Source organism: Microcebus murinus, chromosome 17 (genome assembly GCF_040939455.1).
Source record: "Microcebus murinus isolate Inina chromosome 17, M.murinus_Inina_mat1.0, whole genome shotgun sequence".
NCBI classification, from domain to species: Eukaryota; Metazoa; Chordata; class Mammalia; order Primates; family Cheirogaleidae; genus Microcebus; species Microcebus murinus.
In genome coordinates this window covers 44,015,493-44,039,617 of record NC_134120.1, presented here as the reverse complement: position 1 = coordinate 44,039,617, position 24,125 = coordinate 44,015,493, and the positions used below count along the sequence as shown (strand labels likewise).

At 39.2% G+C, this 24,125-nt stretch overlaps 1 protein-coding gene and 1 non-coding gene across 11 annotated transcripts in view; one reads left to right on the top strand and one right to left on the bottom strand.

The window, feature by feature from the left end:
• Positions 1 to 24,125, bottom strand: part of OSBPL1A (oxysterol binding protein like 1A) — a 187,755-nt gene that overhangs the window by 43,647 nt on the left and 119,983 nt on the right. For all 10 annotated transcript variants that reach the window (XM_012745965.2, XM_075993584.1, XM_012745966.3 and 7 more), the window contains one exon: positions 11,832 to 11,988. In XM_012745965.2, the coding sequence (XP_012601419.1) occupies positions 11,832 to 11,988 (157 nt within the window). The remainder of the gene's footprint in view (positions 1 to 11,831; positions 11,989 to 24,125) is intronic.
• On the top strand, positions 4,992 to 5,103 carry LOC142861771 (U6 spliceosomal RNA). Its single transcript, XR_012912923.1, has one exon. It is a non-coding gene; the product is annotated as a U6 spliceosomal RNA (small nuclear RNA).

The window sequence follows — 24,125 nt, the reverse complement described above, 5'->3', positions numbered from 1 at the left end:
TGATGATATACCACCACCCACCTTACCTATAACGCAGGGACATGTTAAGAATCAAAATACAGAGTTTGTGAAAGTGCCGTAGAAACACTAATTTATAATCCCAATGCAAGTTATTATTATGTACAATATTGTAAAGAGCTCTGGATCTATAATGTAGTTGGAAAACAGCAACCTTTGAAACCAGACCGGCTCTAGCTCTAGAGTCTTGCGGTTGGATTGGGCTCCAGCTATCCTGCGGATGGGTTGTGTTTTTGCAGGGTACTGCTCATATTCCAGCAGAAGCAGCTGAGGCTTGGACCATTTAAATGCTCACCAAAGCCATACAGCTGCACTAAACCACATTAAGTCAATGGTTCTCAATCATCTCATGATCATGGTACACCTTCACCTACTACAATTTTTGGCAACATACTTAAGGTATTAAAAGACTCAAAATACCAAAGCACAAAAGTAAAACAATATTGCAAAGAATTTAAGGCTTTCAACTGTCAACAGCTGGATCACCCACAGAAGTCAGTTTTGCTGAGAACTGTTAACTGCCCCACCTGTGCTCTCATGCAGTTTTGCTTTGGCACCGGTATGACGTGTTACTAAAACCTGGCTGTACCTAACTCTATTACAAATCACGTATTTGCTTAGGTCAATGTTCCGTCACGCAGCATAACAGCATGCACTCCCGGTTATAGTCATTTACGTTTTCCACGTACGTCAGGTGTGGTGGCATTGCTTCCCCGGTGAGAAGCAGTGTGTAGAACGAATGTGAGGCACTGTCACATTAATAGGGCTTTGGCTTTGAGAATACTTACTATGTTAAAATGCAAAGTTCATCTTGAGTTTCAAATCCTGGCTCTACACATTGTGCTGTATCAACATGACACAATAGCAGGTTATATCCCAGACAATGAGGATATATAAAATTTTAAGCAATCAATATGTTTTGAAAAGAGTTGGAATATAAAAAAATTTTTCTAAAGGCACAAAGCAACCAACCAACCTTTACAGGACCTCTGTGGTTTTTAAAACAATCACTTCCCTTAATTTATTTACCTTGCAAATTCTTATTATATGTGCTGTTTTCTGAAACAGGAAAATTCATACTGAGGTAACAAACAAAGCAAATAATACCAAAGAGGTGTATGTCCCCTGAGGCAGCTTTCTCCTTTAGGCAAAATTTAGGTTGGCACAGCTCCAAAAGGAAAGAGATACTTCAATGTATTTGTAGAGCACAAATCCCATATGTCACCAGAAGTCAAGATTCCCGATTTATGACTTATTATAAAACGTGGGCAGAGTAAGCAGGTTAAGGCAGACAACTGAAAGATTATGTTACACCAAAAGATATTTCCTAGGCACTCAAAACCTGTGTTCATGGGGGAGAGGGGCTGGGGAAGAAGAAATATATCTTCAAATAAACAGAGCAAGATGCCAAAGAATATACATTTTAATAAATATTTAACAGCTCCCTTCTGTTGACATTCTGTGGATTACAAGTGCTTGTAAAGAACACTTGAAATAGAAATTGGATATTTACCTAAGAGATTGAAAAGGTCTAGGGATCAAAAGGAGAAAGTAATGAGACCTCTGTATGGGGAAAGTATTATCAAGGGACCAAGGAAGGAATAACAGAGCTTACAGCCTCTAGTCACCTCTTGTTTACATTCTGTCAAGGTAAGTTTACTACCAGCTTTGCAGAGACCAGCACACCTTTGTTGTCTCAATAAAAAGAAAAACCATGTTTCAATTTAACCAAACTATGAAATAGCCTTGTAAAATATAATGGAAATATTAGGCTTTAAATATAGGCACAAGTTTTCTTTTTTCACATTTTCCAAAAGAACACAGTGTTCTTCTAAGATCAACACTTTCATTTTAGCTATCTCTTTCCAAAATTCCAATTTCAAAGGACAATATAAACTTGCCAAACTTATTCAGAGACCTTTTCTAAAGGACAAAAACAATTTCATTTATACACTTTTGTTTAGGCTCATCAGTTTTTGTACTTATAAGAGTGCCTGACATTTAATGAACTAAAATCACAAGCGCAGATTATGTCATTTAATTATCATACCAAGCCAACAAGGTAGGTCCTATTATATCCATTTAACAGATGAACAAGTTGAGTTTCAAAGAAATTGTAACTTACCTAAGATCAGAAAAGTGGAATAGTGTGGGATTTCAAACCCAAGCGCTCTTAACAACTACACTTTCTTAGTTCACCACTGTCTTTTTTTCAAAGACGTTTATACAGATGCATACACAAATCAAAAAACAAAACAGAATTTTCTATTTACTAGTGCCATTTATTAAAGATTTTTAATAAATATATTCCCCATGATGTGGAAAGAATTAGAAATTCTAACAATTATCTTTCCTTTTGGTAAACCTGGAAAAGATATTTTCAACCCATATTACACAGAAAAAGGTGGTTTTTCTAATGATATTACAATAGAGCAACTGAAAATTGGGTAAGTTCGATTTCCTATAGAAAAATGGGCAAAGGATATGAGAAGGTCACAAAGAAAGAAATATACATAGGTCTTAAGCATGCAAAAAGATGCTCAACCTCCCTCACATCAGAAATGGTCAAGAAGAAGGGCTTAGTTCATTACTGTATCCTCAGCACCTACAGCATTAATTGGGGTTCGACAAGTAGTGGTTCAATAAATAAATGTGACACATATTTTTAAAAAGGTCAGGAACCATATGTAAGCATTTCTATCATTTATGCGAAAACATTTTACATGTAATAACAGTGGTTGCATTTGGGTAAAGAAAGGGAGCAGCTAGCTTAAAAAGTGGGAGTTAAAATTTGCAAAATATACCCTAATATGCATCTACATTTTGAGCCATGGGAATGTTATCACTAATTCAGAATCGTAAAAAGAATCATCTCTAAGCTAAGCACATACACATACACACGTGTATGCATTTAAGAGTTGCAACAGTCAATTAACCAAAATTGGTAAAAGAGCAAGAGACCAAAAGAACTGGAATTAGATTATATAGTCTTAAGTGGAAAAGGGCAGTTGTACAGTATCTTTTCTCTAAGAAAATAATATGATATAACTTTGTATTGCTTATATCAAAACCAAAATAATTCCATCATAAAAAATGGTTACCTCCGAGGGAGGGAGGAAACCAGTGCTAAGGGGACAAGAGTGGAAACTTGATTTTTACATCTGTATCTATCTATCTACATATATATATTATATTATATAATAATATATGATATTATATTATATATATTATTATATTATAATAATATAATATATTATACCTTGTTTTGTATTTTTGATTTTGGAATCATGTAAATACTTTACATAACTATAAAAAATTAAATCAAAATGGAAGAAAAGAAATCCTAAAACTTGAAAGCAAATGAAACAAATGAATCTGTGTAACAAGTTAGTAGTTTACACAGAAAGGAACCACTGGAAGTGACTTTCATCAAACACAACATTAGACGGTATGTGTCTCAGATGAGTTATATTAAAAAACAAAAGGAACTAAAAAGAAATATAAAACTCTTTTTAACAATCATATTGTTAGTAACAGAATTTGTATGTGTGCATATGTGTATGTATCGTACACGCATATATATAAGAATAAAGGAAATAGGTAATTGTTTTGATGCCATTGGGAACCATGAGATACAAATAGAATCAAAGAAATTAAGGAAAAAAACCTACAATCCAAAATGAAACTGGAAATCTACTGGTATGAACTAATGAAGTATTTTTTTTTAAAAAGGGGGAGGTTTCAGCTCTCTCCAATGAAAAGCACTAAAAACAATGGCCAACCCAGTAACAATGAAGATTCTTACCATTCAGATTGTTAGTTCTAGACATTATCCCGCTAAATTGAAATACAGTCCTTTAGAGAAATAGCTGACTCTGTGTCTGGAGCAGGAAATACACAAGATAAGCCTGAAATATCTCTTCCCATCATAAAGCAAGGCAGCCAAAGATAATGGAGTTATTGCATAAAAATTATACCCCCCCCCCAAAAAATACAACTAGGTTCCTGTCAAATAGACACAGAAGCCACCACCAAGGGGCTTTCTCTGACCAAAGAGGGGCTTAATTCTATAAAAGATTTAAACAAATCCCATCCATGGGTTCATACATCATCTTTGGAGGATGTTACAGACTATATATATATATATATATATATATATATATATATATCCTTTTGTAAAGAGGTAGTGAGAAGCTCTTCTTTATAGAAGAATTCCAGGTAATAAATGCAGAAGGAATGACAGAATTGAAATATCACTATTTTGTAGCACCTAAGGAAACGGGGGTGCTACACTAAGGAAATAGTGGATATAGACAATGCTCAAAAATGACTGTTAAAATCATTAGGTGAAAGGCTGTCAGGCAACTTTATCATGGATGTATCAGACTGACAATGACTAAACCCCAAAATTAATCTCGACATTTCAGAAAGAAGGAAAACCAGATAGCATATGCCCTATGACGTAACAGGAAGTAAGCCTGTGGTATGTGTACCTATGAAGTATTTTGTGCTTGAAAAATTCAAACCTAAATCTGGCCAAGCCTCTGCACATAAACATCAGTCTATAAGAAATTCGGGGGTAAAAGAGCATGTTAAATGACATGATGAGAATGCAGCCAGCAACATCCTGACTGTGGAATATCCTATAGGACAAATGACCAGTTTTCTTCAACAAATAAATGGCGAGAAAAAATGGGGAAGGGAAGAGGAAACCTAGAGATTAAAAAAAGACTTAAGAGACATGCAAACCAAATGCAATATGTGAAACTTTTGGATTCTTATTATTAAATGACATTTTTGATCTAATTACTAAATGATATTTATAAGAGAATCAGGGAATATTGAACACTAACTGAATACTTGATGATAATTAAGAAATTATTATTTATGTGTGATAATGGTACTGTGGTTTGGTGGGAGGAATGTCCTAATGTTTTAGAGATACATATTGTGTTATTTAAAAGATGAAACAAGCGCTCGCTTTGGCAGCACACATACTAAAAGTTGATATGGGATGATAGAAAAAGATTAGCATGGCCTTTGTGCAAGGGTGACACACAAATTCATGAAGCATTTCATATTTTTAGTAGGAATAAATTCAAGAACTCTATTGTACAACACGGTGATTATAGTCAATAACATGTTGCATACTTGAAAATCACTAAGTATATTTATGTGCTCTCACGAGAAAAATAAGTACATGAGGGAATGCATATGTGAATCAGCTCAATTTAGCCATTCCACAATGTATGGTATGTGTATTTTAAAACACCATGTTGTACCTCATAAATATACAATTTTTGTCGATTAAAAAGCTCTGTCCTAGAAAAAAACAAATAAGATAAAATTGTATATCTTGGATTTGCTTTAAATTACAGGAAGCTGAATGATGGTTATAGAGCGTTCATTACATTCTTCTACTTTGTAGGCATGTTTGAAATTTTCCTCAATAAAAAGTTTTAAAATGAGGCCGGGCGCGGTGGCTCACGCCTATAATCCTAGCACTCTGGGAGGCCGAGGCGGGAAGATTGCTCTAGATCAGGAGTTCAAAACCAGCTTGGGCAAGAGCAAGACCCCGTCTCTATCATAAATAGAAAGAAATTAATTGGCAACTGATGTATATAGAAAAAAAAATTAGCCGGGCATGGTGGCACATGCCTGTAGTCCCAGCTACTCAGGAGGCTGAGGCAGTAGGATCGCTTGAGCCCAGGAGTCTGAGGTTGCTGTGAGCTAGGCTGACGCCACGGCACTCACTATAGCCTGGGCAACAAAGTGAGACTCTGTCTCAAAAAAAAAAAAACAGTTTTAAAATGGGATTAAACACCTGAAAATATATTCCTTATTTTTCTTCGCACCCCAGGCAAACAACATAAATTCATTAGCTATTTGCTATTTTGTTAATTCAAGCTTTACAGATTATGGCTTCCCTAGAAAACTGCTCCTACCTGTCCACAATAATCACTGATCTAGAATAGATTAGATAGAACAAGTGCTTGGAGTCAGGTGGAAGTGTCTCTCCATCATTTGCTTACAGGGCTTTAGACCTGGAGAAGACTTGTCTCAGGAGTTAGGGGCAGGATAAGCAAGGTGGGCTTGTCGGACTCTGAGCCTCAGCCTCTGCTTCTAAAACAGCAACTCCTCTTTGATCTGCTTTTTAAACTAGGGCAGGAAGAGGTGAATGCTCTATGGAAAGATGTCTCATAGTTTTCCTAGGGTGATTCTTGGCAATCAGCTTGGCAACTCAGCCTGGGCTTTGAAGGTAATTATCACGAATCTAGACTCTCACTGGCTTTTTTTCCTTATTCCTAACATACTCCATGTGACCCCATGGCCTAGCCGCTTTTTAGTTCCAGATAAGGTTTTTAAATTTGAACCCTCTTCTCTGGATGACCGGTCCCTACCTGGCAAGCTGGCACTCCCTCTTACTTAGGTCTCCAAATGTATTTTTAGGAGAGATGGATGTCACGTGTCCTCAGAATGGCCTGCTGGTTTTTAGTCCTCTGCTCCAGCCACTCGATCTGCCAATCTGTTCCAGGTGTGCAAAATCCACTGGCCTCTGCTGAGGACACCTGCAGCGTCAGGACTGCCAACAGTCTGCCCGCACCGCAGGACCGTGGTGCCCTTGCCCAACTCCACGCCTCTTATGGGTATTCAAGCAACTGCCTTTCCTGCTCCTCCGAAAGTTTCTCATCTCCTGCTCCCTAGTCCTCTTCTCTCCAGGCTAGTTGAGACAGGCTTACGACCAGCCTGTTAAAGAGGCAGGCTGCTGCTTTTCATTGCAACCCTGCACTGCCTAGGGCAAGTCAGCACTCTAGGCAGGGGTGGGGAGGTATGAGGATGGCACAGACTCTCAGTCTTCAGAACCACTGCTCCCTACAGCCCACAGCCCTACCACCTATCTGACTAATTCTGGGCAGGGCTCTTGTCTTTCCTGATGGCTCCTGGGTCCTCTGAAAATCAGAGGTGTAGGTTAAATGCCCCTGGTCACTACATAACAAAAAGGAGGTACCCCAAATTATTTCCTGATAGACAAGGTGTTTTTCCACCCAGGGCACAAGAGGATCTCTGGGTGGGGTTACTTGTTACTAGCCCCATGCCCTGACCTAATAAAGTCTCAGTCCAGATCATTTGTCCCAGATCTATAGGGGGTGAGATTTCAAAGCCAAGTTAGTTTTATTCTAAGGATTAAACACGGTCAGAGTTAACTTTTATTTACCACTAATAATATTTTCTAAATATATTAATAATTTTACTTCCTGGAAGATACAGTCGTAGTTTTTATTTTCAATCTTTGTTCAACTTGTCAGTGTATTCCTTGTATGAATTCTTCATTTGCAGAGACAACTGCTATTATACTCCTCTCCCTCTGGCTACCTAATAATTCAAATCTTTTTTTTTTTTTTTTGAGACAGAGTCTCACTTTGTTGCCCAGGCTAGAGTGAGTGCCGTGGCATCAGCCTCACTCACAGCAACCTCAAACTCCTGGGCTCAAGTGATCCTCCTGCCTCAGCCTCCTGAGTAGCTGGGACTACAGGCATGTGCCACCATGCCTGGCTAATTTTTTCTATATATATATTAGTTGGCCAATTAATTTCTTTCTATTTATAGTAGACACGTGGTCGCCCTCTTGCTCAGGCTGGTTTCGAACTCCTGTCCTTGAGCAATCCGCCTGCCTCGGCCTCCCAGAGTGCTACGATTACAGGTGTGAGCCACCGCACCCGGCCTAATAATTCAAATCTAACATAGTCATGGAGGGTGAATAAAGCTAAGCAATCATCTGGAGGCCTAATGTACTATATCAGCAAAATAAACCTTTCAGATTCTTAGCCACATTTACTATAGAAGTCCTTATTCAAGTTAACATATCAACTGCAAGTTAATTAGAATTAGATGAAAAAAACACTGTCCCTATCATATTTCCATTGTTAAGAAATCCCTATCTCAAAACTATAAAGATATTTTATATTCTTTTAAAAGTACTTAAGTTTTGTACTTTCACATTTAAAGTGTTTGCTCCATCTAGAATTTATATTTGTGTATATTTTCTTTTTTTTCCATATTAAATGACTATCCAAGCACTATTTACCAAACTGTCTACTCTTGCCCTCACTGATCTGCTATAGCTCTATTACATATACCAAGTTTATATATGTGAGTCTTTGGGGCTTTTTCTTCCATTCCACAAGTCAGTCTATCTCCAGGACAATTCTGCACTAAAGATTTGTCATCAACCTTGACATGTGGTAGGACAAATGCCTTCCTTTCCTCTGACCTGGTTCTTGAGCAGTATTTGGCTCTTCAAAGTCCTTTGTACTTAAGTATACATTTCAAAATCCATTTGCCAATTTCCAAGGAAAAACACACTGTGATTTTAATTAAAATCACATTGAGTCTACAGATCAATTTGATAGAACATCTTTATTGGCAATGAATTTTCCTTTTCAATAAGTTTTATTATACTTTTTTTTGCTAAGATTTATTCCTAGGTATGTGACTTTTTAAAAGCTACTCTAAATATCTTTGTTCCTCCAGTTTTAACTGTAGTTTTTGGCTGCTGATAATACACAGAAATGTAATTGGCTGATATTATATATAGCAGTCTTGCCAAACTTTCCTACTTACTCCAATAATTTCTATGGGTTTTCTATGTAGACAATCATATCATCTGTGGATAATGACAATTTTGTTCATTTCTAAATTTTGTGTGTGTGTGATGTCTCTAGCTATGGCCTCCACCTAATACTGAATTTAAAAAGATGAGACTTTGCTTGCATTATTCCAGGACAGGGAGAAAATCAAAAAGAAAAAAAAAATGTTTTTAAATGATGAGAGCAGACATCATGCCATATTCCTGATATTATGTTATTCCTGATATGCCTGCTCTAGTATCTCATTATCAAGCAGTTTGTTTGTTGTAACTTTTAACCCTATTAAAGAGGTTCTCTTGTATTTGTGATTTGCTAAGGTATTTATTAATCATGAATGACTGTTTAATTTTATTGAAATTATTTTATCTATTACGTTGATCATATGGTTTTTCTCCTTTACTCTTAATGTTATCAATATAGTGAATAACATTTACAGAATCATAATATGGATCCAGCATTTTCAGATTCTAATTTGTTCTACATTAGTATCTTTTACACTGTATCAGTGACATGGTTGAAATAAATATCTTTACCAAATATAAAAACTTGGGCAAAACTGCTAACAAGTTATATGATTAAAGTTCAGAATAAATTTATATTAGGTTCAAGTGTAGAGAACTACTCCCATGGAACACGACCAAGACAGCAATAAGCTCTATAAATACAAACCTGACTACAGCATGGTGTCAGCTAATTTTCCACAAAGCAACTTGATATTTTCTGGAAAAAAGTGCCACCAAAATGAAGATAGTAAGATTTGAACAGCTACCGCATGAAACTTCTGTGCACACTTGGTTCCATGGCTAAAAAGAAAATGGTTGAAAACCCTTGTTCTATTTTATCAGCAAATTAGTTAAGCTGAGATTTAATACTTTCCATGGGAACTATAATTTGTAAGGTTCTCTCTCTTTAAAGAAAAAAGTTATAATCCATGTACTTTCCATGTATCTCTTTCCAAATAAATGTAAGTATGTATTTCCCAAAGGGTAACTGGTGGTATGGGGTGATGGGGAAATGCAAAATTGTTATGGTAAAGTTATATAAACAGTAAGTATTTTTCAATATTAAAGAAAACAAATATATGACAAAGTCAAATACAATTTTCACATGAATTTTAAAGGTAAGACAAAAGACTTCAAATATACTTCCTGGCTACTTCAGGCTGATCACCCAAATCCTATAGCAACATATGCCTATCTTTCTAAAACATCACCAAAACTGCTATCAATGCAAATTACTCAATATCAATATAATAATTATCTATTATAAACACAGATTACCTATAATGCAATTTTGGGTGCAGGCAAGAGGGATTTGAATTCTTTTTTTTTTCTACTCTAAAATCAAACTCCTTAATTATATGTGGCATATGCTCTATTTGATTAGAGAAGAATTTTATGGGAAAAAAACACAGGCTTTTAAAAAACTCCTATGAAAGCTACTTTTTAAAAATGGGAAATTGTGATGTTTTCCCACATATTGGGCTGCTGACAATTTCCTGAGTTTTCCTCATTTGTTCTGAATAACTGAAGAATGTTGTATTACATTTATATGTTTAGTAAGCTGCATGTCCTTCACTAGTTTCACTTTTCTGGTTAGGTCACCACCTGTTGCATTTCTTCGCATTCTTCCTTAATGACATGTCCTGATTTCTTTTTGAACAATTTCATCTTAACTTTCACATCTGTGCCACTCTGGATTTGAGTTAGAATACAGAATATTTGAATATGGTATAATATAATTCTGTCCAATGAAAAATAGCCACTGTCATGATTATAGCGCACACACAAAAGGGCACCTGGACCCTGGGAAGCAGTGAAGAAACCCTCCCCAGCCATAGCATACGGCAGCATCTAAGCACGGTGCTCATTCTGATATTGATAATTACATCGAATATGTCTGTGCTTCTTTGAACTTTCCAAAGATTTCACCTGTGCTCCCAACCAGATCGGCATGATGTCTGTGTTAAATAAGTTAAAGGTTGTCTTCTCTTTAGAGACTGGGAGACCTGCCAGGTTTACTGTTAGGTATTTCACGGCCTGGACAGAATTTAGTCCTGAACTCAAAGGAGCTGATAGTGACTGCAGAGGGATTCAGAAAAGACACTCACTGCTAGCCATAGCCACGTAACTGGCAATGGTAAACTGCATCAAGGGATGATCATTAATAAGCATGCTTACAGGACAACATCTAACCCAACAAAAAAAACCCCTGTTCTTATCTAGTTACTTAAAACTCACCGATCTTTTAGAAGTACACACTGAGGCATTTTTTTGTTAATAAGAAGGAAAAAAACACACATAAATCAGAGAAGTGATGCATACATTTTTTTCCAGAACAATAGCTGAGACCAGTTGTGGCCAGAATCATGGTGGAGAAATGAGGTTAGAGTTACATAATCTACAAATATCCAACAACTATTCTGTAAAAATTGACCATTAATAACTCCTTACCCAAAAAGCGAATTTAACAGGGACAACGGGATACATCCTTCACTAATAGTTTTATACAATATTTTCCTATATGAATACAAGCACGCTCACAGGCCGCTGTGTCTGTAAACTTGTGCTGTAACCAGAGAACTGTGGTGTCTGTTACGTCTCATTAATTTGGGACAATCTCCAGGGCTAAGCCAGCAAAGGCATAAAAACGAATTAACATTATTAGACAGTATAAAATGGATATGTTCAGCAAACCCTGGGTCTTAATAAAAGTTTTTTTTGTTTAAATTTAAATTGTGTCAACAGGCTGGCAATATTGCCATTCATTCTTAACAAAACAAACTAGAAGATCGAATGACCAGAAACCAAAATAGCACTGAGAGGCAGAGTCATAAAAGATGTATGAGAAGGAAAGCACAGCGTCAGTTTCAATAGGTCGTTCTGAACAACCTCTCTAAATCACCTACTAAGGGATTTATATGTACCCCTAAAAACATGGTTGCTAAACCCAAGTTCTGTGCTTTGTTCCTACAATTACAGGTGACATTCTCTTAAAGACAGGAAAAAGTGTTTACGTTAAGTCCATTCTTCGAGGTGATAGAGCCACACGACTCCCCAACACAGAGGGGAAAAAAGGAAGAGAAGGCACACATTTCTTCATGAACTCGAATTTACTTTATCATAAAAAAAAGACAGCAGTGACAACTGTTCAAGGCTGTCCTACCTGTGCTTTTTGATGCCATTGGAGAGAGCGTCTCCACCACCACAATCTTTGCCTTCGGACATTCTGTGTCTTCTGCTGCTCAAATGCTCTCCTTCCTCTTCAAAGGAGTGTGCGGTCACTGCTTCCAATCTACTCAGGGACTGCTCGGACTCGGAATCTGTGGCAGAGCAAGTTCCCGGTTAATGAATTGAACTTGGGCACGAGGCTTCCGTAACAATGGATACCTCCCTTAATGCACCAGGCTTTGAAACTTAAGCAGCCTACTTTGTCCTTCAACAATCCATCCGTTAACTACCTCCTTAGGGATTTCAGAGAACCTGTACCCAGGAAGGCTAAAGTGGATTTATGAAACAGATGTACGCTTACATAAGCTCACAATTAAACAGATCTTATATAGGAAAAGAGATCTCCAGAGATTACCCAATTCTTTAAGAAATCATATTCTTTGGTTGCCCCCCCAATTTCCATTTTTATCTTGCCTCAAAGAGGATCTTAAGCATAAACTCTAAAAAGACCATTCAGTTTTTAAAACTCACAAAATAATGAAAAAGCTATAATTGCTGTCCTTATGAGAAGTTTAAATTACATCCAGTACTATAGACACAAAAGCAAAGGTAATTTTAAAATACTTCGTCCAGTAGGATACTATTTAAACCCTCAAAGCGAAAGCCTAGAGTGTCTGAATACTAATTGTCAGGCAGGCATTCTGAGGATGGAAATGCCAAGTGGCTATTTATGCAGAGTGGTGCCATCGGCCTGTTTGGAAATAATAAGACAACTCATTTTTGTACATTAAGTTTTCAAGCACTCTCGTATTCTTCATCTCTTTTGAGCATGTCAAGAATGCTCTGGCGAAGGTGAGGCAGGACTGTGTGGTTATTAACAGGTGTGCTGATGGCCTCATGGCTTGTGAGTGGGGGAACCAGGGTTGGAACCCAGGCTTTCCCACCCCTTATTGAACACTTTATGCATTTTAGCTTAAAACAGCAGTCACTGAATCTCCATAAAACTTGAAATGGTGCCTGAGTTTTTAATTAAAATAGCAATTCAAGATAACCTGTAACTTCCCATTGGAGGCAGAAGATGACCCACTCACTTGCTCTAGGAGAGACTCTGACACACAGCCCGGCAAACTTCCTTAGACACACTTATTGACAATCTGCTAAGTATGTATCACAGGTAAAGTGGTCAGCAAAGAAAATATTTTAGTGCTTTCTTTCCCCACTACTGTATTCTATAATTCAGCAAAAATCATGGAAACTTCGTGTTATTATGTTAGGTTGACTGAGAAGGACAACTCTTAGACAATACACCTGCAGATTGGACAATACATCTTGATCGCTGAGCTTGACCCTCTGAATAAGCTACCTGAAGAAAGACTTTGAATGTCGGGAAAGTTATTTTTCTGTAAATACAACTTTAATGGAATTTCTGAAAATACAACTTTATTCTGTCATGCACCTTATAACGAAGAAACAGATATTTTAATAATAAACTTAAAGAGACATTTTTTCATTGTCAATCTTGGCAGACAGAAATAAACTTTTATTGAAACAAATGACAGACAACCTGAATAGCCAATAAGAGGGGGACAGTCACCTATTAGATGAAACAAGCAGTTGATAAAATTACATTTACAGGCTGGGCGCAGTGGCTCGTGCCTGTAATCTTAGCATTCTGAGAGGCCAAGGCAGGAGGATTGCTTGAGCCCAGGAGTTTGAGACCAGCCTAAGCAAGAGTGAGACCCCGTCTCTTCCAAAAATAGAAAAATTAGCAGAGCACCATGGCACACGCCTGTAGTCCCAGCTACTTGGGAGGCTGAGGCAGGAGGATCACTTGAGCCCAGGAGTTGGGGGCTGCTGTGAGCTACAATGACATCGCTGCACTCTAGTTGGGGAGATACTCTGTCTCAAAAAAAAAAATTATATTTACAAAAACAATTTAATAAAATAGAAAACTGCTTTTAACATAATGCTAAGTCAAAAAATCAGGATACCATTTTAAAACTGTAGAATGCAAGCAAAGAGATTTTTCTCTGCATTAAAGAAAGACCAATCTGGTTCAGGTAAGCAGAGATATAAACAAACAAAAGCAGTAAAAATGACAGGTGTTTGTTTAGCGCATGTGAGGCAAAAAAGGGATCGTTCTCTGGAGTAAGCAGAGGGATGTCAGGAAGGGCTACAAAGGAGAGACGGTACTGACGGCAAATCCTGAAAAACCTAAAGTGCAGCAGCTCGGGCAAAGGTGAGAACTGTCCCAGGGGAGCAGCAGGAACACAACCCGAATAAAAGATAAAAACCACAGTCTTGGGGCGGTGGGTCAGGAGTGGTTTTTTTTACTTCTACATTTTAAAATTTGTTTCGTATAAAAGACAACTAAGAACTTAAAAAGTCAAACAAAATAATTGTGTCTGTATTGGTTAGTATTATTTAAGATGCACTGTTAGTTTATAACTTAGATATCATGAAAACCAAAAAGCAATGAAGCAAAACTTCTCAAGCATTTATGAAACAGGACTATGACTACGGAGAGTTCTATTATGCTCACAATTTAAGAGATATAAAATCAGAAGACTGGGACTTGCCTACTTAAAAAGAAATTTAACAAAAAGCAGATACATAGTGAAGCACAAAAGCAGCAGCAATTAAGAGCTTCTATGGAGCAAAGACAGACTTTTCCCAAAACAAGATTTCGATTTAGTGAATACACAAGCTGAAGGCCTGCTAGCTTCATCTGTATTGGTCCCTTCAAGAACAGATGGCAGGGCAGACCCTTGTCCTCTAGGGCCAGCAGGGCCTGACTCGCTTCCTTGGCGCCCCCTTCCTTTTCCATAGCTCTGCTACTCTGTCTCCCTGGTTCCTCCACCCCTTTCCTCTCCCGCCTTCCCTACTCCTGTCTACCCCATCCCCAAACCCCTCCTTGCTCTAATGTAATCAGGCTACGCACCCTCCCCCCAAGGGCTCTGACAAAGGTCACCGATTACCCCCATATTGCAAAGTCCAATGGCCATTTTTCAATTGTCACATTGACTCATATACCATATCTGACCCCACTTCATTTGCTCCTCCTTCCTTATATAACCTGCGAGGCTTGTGGATTCAAAGAACTAACTATGAGATCTGGTCTAGCAGAGGTTCTGGGAACAAACGAGTTCAGCAAATTTTCCTACGTGCAATAACAGAAGTCTGAATGGGGGCAGGGGGCCAAAAAGGAGGCATCAGTCAACTTTAGAGACTAGAGGACAGAGGTCAGTAAAGGGCAGTGGCTAATGATGGAGCCGAGTACACTGACCAGGAATTAGAGTCTGGAAGAGGAAAGAGTCACAACACGGGGACTGTTCCGAGCAGCAGGAGTGGCATGGTCCGATGCAGACAGGAACAAGGCACTCAGGAAGGTGGCGATGGATGATACCGAATGGGGAGGAATGAGGCTGAGTCGATAAATAAAACCCAAAGACAGGCAGTGAGACAAAGAGAATATAAAATGAGTCAAGGAATGAGGCAGTATCCCAACACATGCCGTGAGGCTCTGGACACTCGCTAGAGGTAAGTCACGAACTCTGAGCTTTGTAGCTTCAAAGACAAAGGAGGAAACATGATCGATTACGTGATTTATAGTGGCCGTGGGATAAAATCTCATTCCCTAAAAACAAAAGCTCAGTTATTTCTAGTACTATGAACTGAGAGATATCAAATACATGTACCGTGACAGAAAGACAAATCTCGCATGTTCTCACTCACATGTGGGAGCTAAATATTAAAAACAGCTGATCTCATGGAGACAGAGTAGAATTACAGTAACGAGAGGCTGGGCAGGGGACGGGGAGGGAGGGATAAAGTGGGGATGGTTAACAGCTACACATATATAGTTAGATAGAATGAACAATATTTGATAGCACAATAAAGTGACTGTAATCAACAGTAAGTTAGAGTATACTTTAAAATAACTAAAAGCTACTGGAATGTTCTTAACACAAAGAAATGATAAACGCCTGAGGTGATGATACCCCAATAATCCTATTTGATTAATTCACATTGTGTGCCTGTAGCAAATCATCACAGGTACCCTATAAAGATATAAATTATGTACTCATAATAATTAAACATTTAAAAACATTTTAAAAAATACATGTAGTAGGAAAGAGTTTGAATTTGCCTTCTTGGTAACAGGGAAGCATTCTTAATAGATTATACCTTCACTGAATAATTCATCCAAAAAAGCTAATGGTGTCTGTTTGGTGGTCCAGTGCTGGCATTATCCACTATGGCTTCATGAAACCTGGTCAATCGATTACAGTGGAAGTCTACTGCAACCAATTGGATGAAATGGTGAGGATGCTTGCAATTAAGCAGCCAACATTGGTCAACAGAGACAGGCTAATCCTCTTGCAAGACCGTATGTCACAAAAAACGCTGCTCAAACTATAGAAGCTGGACTTGGAAACTCTCTGTCATCCACCATATTCACAGACCTTGCACCAACTGACTAGCACTTCTTTCAGGCTTTGGACCACGTCTTGCAAGGAAAAACTCATATTTCAACAAGCTGCGGAAAATGCCTTTTGTGAATTCATCGCCACTCGCTCTCCAGGCTTCCTGGCTGCTGCCATACTCAAGCTACCATTAAGATGGCAAAACTGTGGCGATAGTTTAGACACATACTTTGATTAATTGTACTGCTCCTTGTTTGAGAGATATTAAACTAAACTTTTGATTCAAAATCAGACACTTCATATTTAATGACCTAATACATTCTAGTCCTGTTAACTCTCACCTCAATGTCAATAACAACCACACAGAAGCCAAATTGGTTGATTTTTCTACAGATATATTTTTAAATGCAGAAGAAACTTATTTAATAATATACATAGCTAGTTTTCAGACAATGTTAGCTTTTCATTATTCTTTTTATTTTCCATTACATTTTCCCCTTATAAATATATATGTTTCTATAAGCAAAGCTACTCAAAATTGTCAGGATGCTTCACTGACCCCCAGAAAAACAGGGTAAGGAATTTATAAAATAGCCCTACATCATTTAGTAAACTTTTGATGGGCGATCAGGAAAACTTCACAGCCCTGAATAATGATGGGAAATGGAATAACTTGGTATGAACTTGCTTGTGGGTTTGTATTTTTTCCATCTAGGTCCGAAAGGATTTGATAATTATATTTTATAGAAAAAGTATCAGAATAACATTTTGAAAAACAGACTATATTTTACAAAATACTCTAGAGCTTACAGAGAAGCACTGAAGGTAGAATCTCTGTCTGATTAATTTCTCAATTAAAACAGTAGTGTTAATAGAATGGCTAAAACACCCACAAAGTTTGTTTCAATGTGACAAGTCTCCCATAGCCCAGGTTTTTAAAGCTCTGTCTATATTAAGCCTTATTTTTATTTTAAGCACATTTCAGATTGGACATAGTCCCCTTTCTTGTCAAAATAGCATGGGAGCCAATGGTTGTCATTGGGATACTGTGACTTTAACTTTATTCCAGAATTCAAGGTTCCTAACCGCTATCTTACTTTTTTTGAATGAGAGAACTTTTCAGGCACTGATTGCTTAATTTTTCCTCCTGTTAAAAGGCTGAAAGAAGAGGCCAGAAAGTTCAAAATATAAACATGCCAACAATTCTTGTAAGTTATCCTGATAAGCGTTTTTTTTTCTAATATGACCTTTGGAAACCAGCCTGAGAACAAACAGTACAAAGGCGTAAGACGTGGCCAAACAGTAGATAACGTCCAAGTCACCCTTCCTCTTCTTACTAAAGGTAGCAGAAAATGGCCAGGACACAACACACACACACACGCTCGATTTAATACCTTTATTGTTTATGGTTTCCCACGTGCTCGGCATGTTCTAAAAATGTCCAAAGTAATCCAAGGTACAGCTTAAAATACCAGTGCCACATTTTTATTTAGCCTTAAGATACAGTTACAGAAACTCAGAAATAGCACAGAAAATATGAAGGATACAAAATAAACAAAACTTATCACATTTAACATAAATTATAAACTGAATATCAGGATGAGTCCAGAAGGGCCTGCTACAATAATTTACTAAGGAAGTGACAAAAACTTCAGAGTCTTGGCAGCAAGCAACAAGAGTTAGAGACATTCTAGACATATCCTCTCTGAATGATGTCCAAGGTCAAAAATAGCCATATGGTATAGTGTTGCTTGTGACAGAGTTTCTTAAAACTATTTGCTTGTCCCCAAGCAACTAAATCTACTACTGTTTTCTACAACTTGCAAAAATCCACCCATGTAATTGAAGATGGAGAATCATATTAATATAAACCATAGTGTGTGGGCTACCGGGAATTTTATGCTTATCTATTTTGGATTACTAAATCCAGAGCTTCCCAATTTGTCTTGTTGACATCCTTTCTCAACATTATTTCAGGAAGGTCACATATGCACTCACTCTACAAAGAAAATGGTTCTAGAACTAAAGGCCAATTACAGAATCATCCATAGTTAGAAAACAAAGTATTTTCACGTGACTTCGATTTAACAAATCAACATTTACTAACGTCTACCACACACCAGGTAGAGTGCTAGTTGCTGAAACGGTTTACGAACATTAATAAGTTGTGGCTGGTGTCCTCCAAATATTCAAAGTCCAATCTAGTGCAAGACACGCGTATAGATGTGTGTATCAACACAGAGTTTGAGGGGATAGGGGAAGAAACCACTAGAGGAACCAGGGTCAGTTTCCAGGTGGAGCTGACATTTGAGCTGCACTGGGCAGGAAGAATAAGAGTTTAAGGCGGGGAGAGAGAACACCAGATGTCAGGGGGAAAAAAAAACAGTTCTGAAAGAACAAGGTTTCCGGCCAAGATTTTCTCTAGCGTAGCCAGAGGGCCAGAGGAAAAAGTCATGGTCCTCAGAAATAAAGGATAAAAGTGGATCGGATCTCAGACTTCAGACTTTAACCGTAGGTGATGGGGAGTCGGTGGGCATTTTTCCAGAGACTGATTAAGATCAGTTTTAGACTTTAGAAAGCCCTGATGTATCACTCCCCATGGCAACTGTAACAACTATCAAAAAATCGATGATTAAAGCAACAGAAATTTAGTGTCTCATAATTCCGGAGGCCAGAAGTTCAAAAATACTCATCAGTTTCACTGGGTCAAAATCAAAGTGTCCGCAGGGCCGCACTCCCTCTGGGCTCTAGGCGGGAATCCATGCCTTGCCTCTTCCAGCCCCAGTAGCTGCCAGCTCCCCTGGCTTGTGGCAACATCACTGCAATGTCTACCTCCATCTTCACATCAGCTTCTCTGTCTAATTTCCTGCTGCTTTCGCCTTTTAAGGTTACTTGTGATGGCATTTAAATCCCACATGGGTAAGTTATGACGATCTTCTCATCTTAAAATCCTTAAGTTAATCACATCTGCAAAGATCTTGTTTTTCAAATAATATTTACAGGTTCCAGGGATTTGGACATGGAGCTATGTTTGGGGGGCCGACCACACCTGACGATGTGCAGTGTAAAAGGCGGCCAATAGAGACAAAGACCAGCGACAGGGATGGCTGTCAGGAAGGCCCTGTCATAGTCTGTGGGGTCAAAAGGACAGAGAGGTTGCACTGAGGCACTGGCAATGAATATGGAGGGAGGCAATAGGGGGAACAGAAGAAGCAAGACTACATACCTAGATTGGCAGAGGGGTGCAGGGGAGGCGGGTAAAAGGATGACTTTCACGTCTGTAGCTTCCACGGTGTGTGAGTGGCAATGCCACTAACCAAGGCGGGACTACGTAAGGAGGCATTGTAGGAGCACATGTTTGATTTCCATCACATAGAGCCTGAGATGCTTTGGGCCAAGTGGGAATTTTCAGTTAATAAATGAGAATCCTAAGGATATTATCCTCCACTACTAACTAGTCCTCTCAAGTTCACTTAATTTTGCCTTAAAATGTATCTTAAAATTTTATTCACTCAAATATGTGATCCACAACCATGTGCCAGACTCTATGCTGGTTACTAGCGATGCCAAGCTCCTCCTGGAGTTCCCTGTCTGGCCAAGTGCCAGGGCTGGCAAGAAGCAAAAAGTCACACGACTAGTACAGAACTTCAGCCAGGGGAAGTGCTGAGGTGCTGTGTGCAAAGAGAGCTGTCAGGGTATTCGGTCAAGTCAAGAAAGCCAGCCAGGATTCCTGGAGGCAGCCCCTGAACCTGGAGCAGAGCTCAGAAGGACATGTGTTCCCTAAAGCAGTGGTCCCCAACCTTTCTGGCACCAGGGAGCAGTTTCATGGAAGACAAGTTTTCCATGGACTGGGGGAATGGCAAGTGATAGGGAGCAGTTGTAAATACAGTTCACTCACTCACCTGCTGCTCACCTCCTGCCGTGGTGTGGCCCAGGAGTGGGGACCACAGCCCTAAAGCAACAAAGGGAAAGCAGTGAAACTTCCTGTTCTTCCTAACACTGCTTTTGCTCAAGCCCTTGTCATCCCACCTAGGACACCGGGGCATCAAATCAACCTGTACCCGTAAAATACAAGTACTCTACCAGAATGTGAACCCCGAGTTGGGACCATGCCTTTTTTCCTTTGCATTCCTAATTTTTAGCATAATGCAAGCATAGTATAAGAATTCCAAAATGTTTATTAAAAGAATGAAACTTTCTAAAACACTAATCTGACATCACCCTACATACTTAATTATCTGTTGGCCCCCTACCATCTATATGTTAAAATTCAAATTCTTCAGCAGAATCTTGCAACAAGACTCATCGCAAGCTGGTCCTAAATACCTGCTTGGCTCTATCTCTTGTCCCTGCCCCTCAGCACCCAATACACTCACCTCTGTTTCTGCCATGTCACATTTTGTGATAGTTTTAAAAACTGCTGTTCTCTTCCTTTGCACCTGTTTCCTTCCTCCAAAGAGATATTTTCTCCCTGCCTCTCATCTGTCGGAAGAACTCTTACTGACCCTTCAAAACACTCCTTAAATGTCATTCATTTTGTGATGCTTTCTCCTGTTTCCTCAGACAGCTGCCTCTCTTCTGAATTCCTGTAACACACCTCACACACCTTCTGGTGGTACTTATTTGCCCAACAAATATTTATCACACACCTCTTTCTTTGTCTGGCAAGATTTTAGGAGATAGAAACACATCAGTGAACTAAACAATGAGGAGAACTAACAAACAAATGCACATTACGCCTGAGGTGCTATTTTTAAAAAGAAAGATAAGGAAAAGGGATAGAAAACAACACGGTAACAGTCTCTCCAAGCAGGAAAATGAAGGAAGTGGGGAGCAAGCCCTGTAGACATCTGGGTTAAGAGTGCTCCAGACAGACGAAGTCACAGGAAGCAGGGAACCGAGAGAGGGCATACTTGCTAGGCCAAGGACGAGTTCCATGGCAGGAAGGAGCTGGGAGCCAGGCCACCTAGGGCTTTGGAAGCCATCAGAGCATTCTGCGTTCTGTGTAGAGAATCAATGTGAACCGATTTACATTTTGAAATGAGCACCCTGAATTCAGGGTGGAAAATGAAGTAAGGTGCAAGCAGAGAGGGTCAGAAAGCGATGTTAACAATGCAGGTGACAGGTGGCTGGGGCCAGGGTGATGGGGCTGAGGAGACCTGATCAGACCCTCTGTGTTTTGAAGGTAGACCTGACAGGGTTTATTGATGGATTGAATGTGGGGTATGAGAGAAAAAAATAAAAGAGTCTGCGATGGAAAATCAGAGGTTCTCAGCCTTGGTCTGAGCAACTGGAAAGACAGTTCTTCCATTTACCAAGATGTGAGAGACTGCGGAAGGGCAGGCTTGTGACTAGAAGCCCAGAGTTCTAGTCTAGACATTTTAAGACACTGAGGAGATAGATCCCTTTAGACATTTATGTGAACATGTTGAGTAGACATTTAGATCTCAGTCTGAAATTCAGAGGTGAAAAATGAGCCTGGATATTCCAGTACGGAATGATCAGAATAGACAACACTGAAAGGCACGAGACTAGATGAGGTCATCTAAGGCAATGTTGCTCAAGCTTAATGTGCCTACCAATCACCTAGGGATTTGTAAAACTGCAGATTCTTATTCGCTAGGGCTGAGTTCTGCATTTCCAACAGGCTCCCAGGTGATGCCCACAGAGGACACTCTCAGTACAAAGGATCTAGGGAGGGAGGGTAGAGAGAAGAGCTTTAATGACTATGCTGCTAATGACGCTCTAAGATCTGAAGTTGGAAGGAAACGAAAAGGTGAACAAAAGAAACTGAGAAAAATCAAGTGAGAGTGGAATTCTAGAAGCCAAGTAAAGTGCCCTAAGGAGGAGGCAGTAATAAGCAGCTTCAAGGGCTGCTGAGTGGGGAAGAAAGAAGAAAACAGAGAGGACTGCTCCACTGGGCCACGACCATGACCTAGTCATGAGAAATCACAGCGCAATGGTGGGAACAAACGTACAAATGGAGCATGTTCAAGACGACTAGCAGGGAAGGAAAGTGGTGTGGAGCCAAAGGTCTTGTTTTCTTTTTAAGGTAGGATACGTTGAGGGGGATAAGGGATACTTGATTACCTGGCAGAGAGAAGGAACTGCATGGGGTCCTTAAGTAGGTTAGAGGGGCTGGGACCCCACACACACGCAGAGGGGGTTGGCTTCCGTTAGGGATGGAACATTCATCGTCACACGTAGAGAAGGCAGGGCATGGGGGGGGGGCACGTGCACATGTACTAGTGGCTTTGGAAGTAGAAACGAGGAGTTCTCAGTGACATAAACAATGTCCTCAGGTGGAGCAGGATGGGAGAAAAAAATAGTAGAAATTTTAGGTGAGATAAGAAGTATGAAATAAGCATGTAGAAAGCACTAACTAGAAAAATGTAATAGCATTGCTGGGCAGCAAAGTATGAGAGATGTAAGCAGCCATGGATTTAAAGCGAGGCCTGCCAGCGTGGGCTTGCATGTGTCCACAGCCTCGCCTAGTTGCCCAAGGACTGGTGTAGAAGGGGGAGAAGAATGGACTAGAGCTTTGCCAGAGGAGCACGGTGCAGGGAGGGAAAGGCAGGAGAGTGGCCCTGTGATGCAACCTAAGCCCAGTAAGGAGGGACAGTGAAAGGTGGAGTAGATGTCTGGGTGTGATCAAAGAAAGGATGGAGCAGGGTTTTAGAGAGAGTGGGTCAAAGACAGAAGACAGTGGTCACATTGTGGGATGTATGAAACTGAGATTACAGAGAAGATATACTTACTGAGAAAGGTAAACTCTAGGGGCTGATATCTTGGGAGTGAGTATTTACAGTGGACTGGAGGACCAGATCCCGATCACTTTACACTGTAATTACCTACACCAAGCATCAGTCTCTTTTCCCCTAGCCTGACTACAAACCCCCTGATTTCAGGGACTGGCTCTCACTTAGCTTGGAATCTCCATGCCTAACAAAGCATCTGTCACAGTCAGCACTCAAGATGTATGTTTCATTAACAAAATCCTCTCAATGCCCAGACAGTGCAAAATGCACATGGTTTTACAATAAATATTAATAGATACATTTACTTAGTCAATAAAAACATTTTTCTAAAATAAAAGCGACCCCAGAGAGTATCAACCCAAAACTTAAAGGATAAATTACATTCACTGCTGCGTGCCTACAACATTTATATAATGAGTAAGCTGCTGGATAATTATTTAATGCTATAAATATAAAACCAGATTAAGAGCCCCTTCTACTACTTTGACACCTTCCAGAACGTTACACCATATACTACATATACAGAGTGTTTGATAACAGTCACATTCTCTGATACTCAATTTGCACACATCAACCAATTAGCCTGTCTTTTGCAAGGCAACAGTGGGAATACAAAAGTTAGCATAAGGTCTCTGCCCATGAGGAATATATGGTGTTGTTTGGGAGACAAAGAAGAAATACATTAAAAGTTATATAAAAGCAAGAACAGAGCAGCATATATAGTTAATTGTAAAATAAAAGCGATAATAGAGAAATAAGTGTTACGAATAGAGAGGTGGGTAAGATCGCCAAATCCTGGACAGGTCCAGACTACAGAAAAGAGATAAAGGAAAGGCACGGATAAGAAATACACAGCTATTTCAAAAACCGTCTTCCACGTAAAACCAAAGTCACTGCGTTACCACCTCTGTTTTGAAAGTTTTAATCCAAACAGACATCATTTAAAAGATCTGCCCTTATGACTGCTGAGAAATGCAAAAACTGGTTTCAATCTATTGGTTTTGCTGGTCTACACTATTGGATTTCATGCATTATTCATGCACATTTCAACCAAAATAGCCTTAAGAGGAAAACTTAGCAAGAAAGCCTTTCTAGAGCAACTGA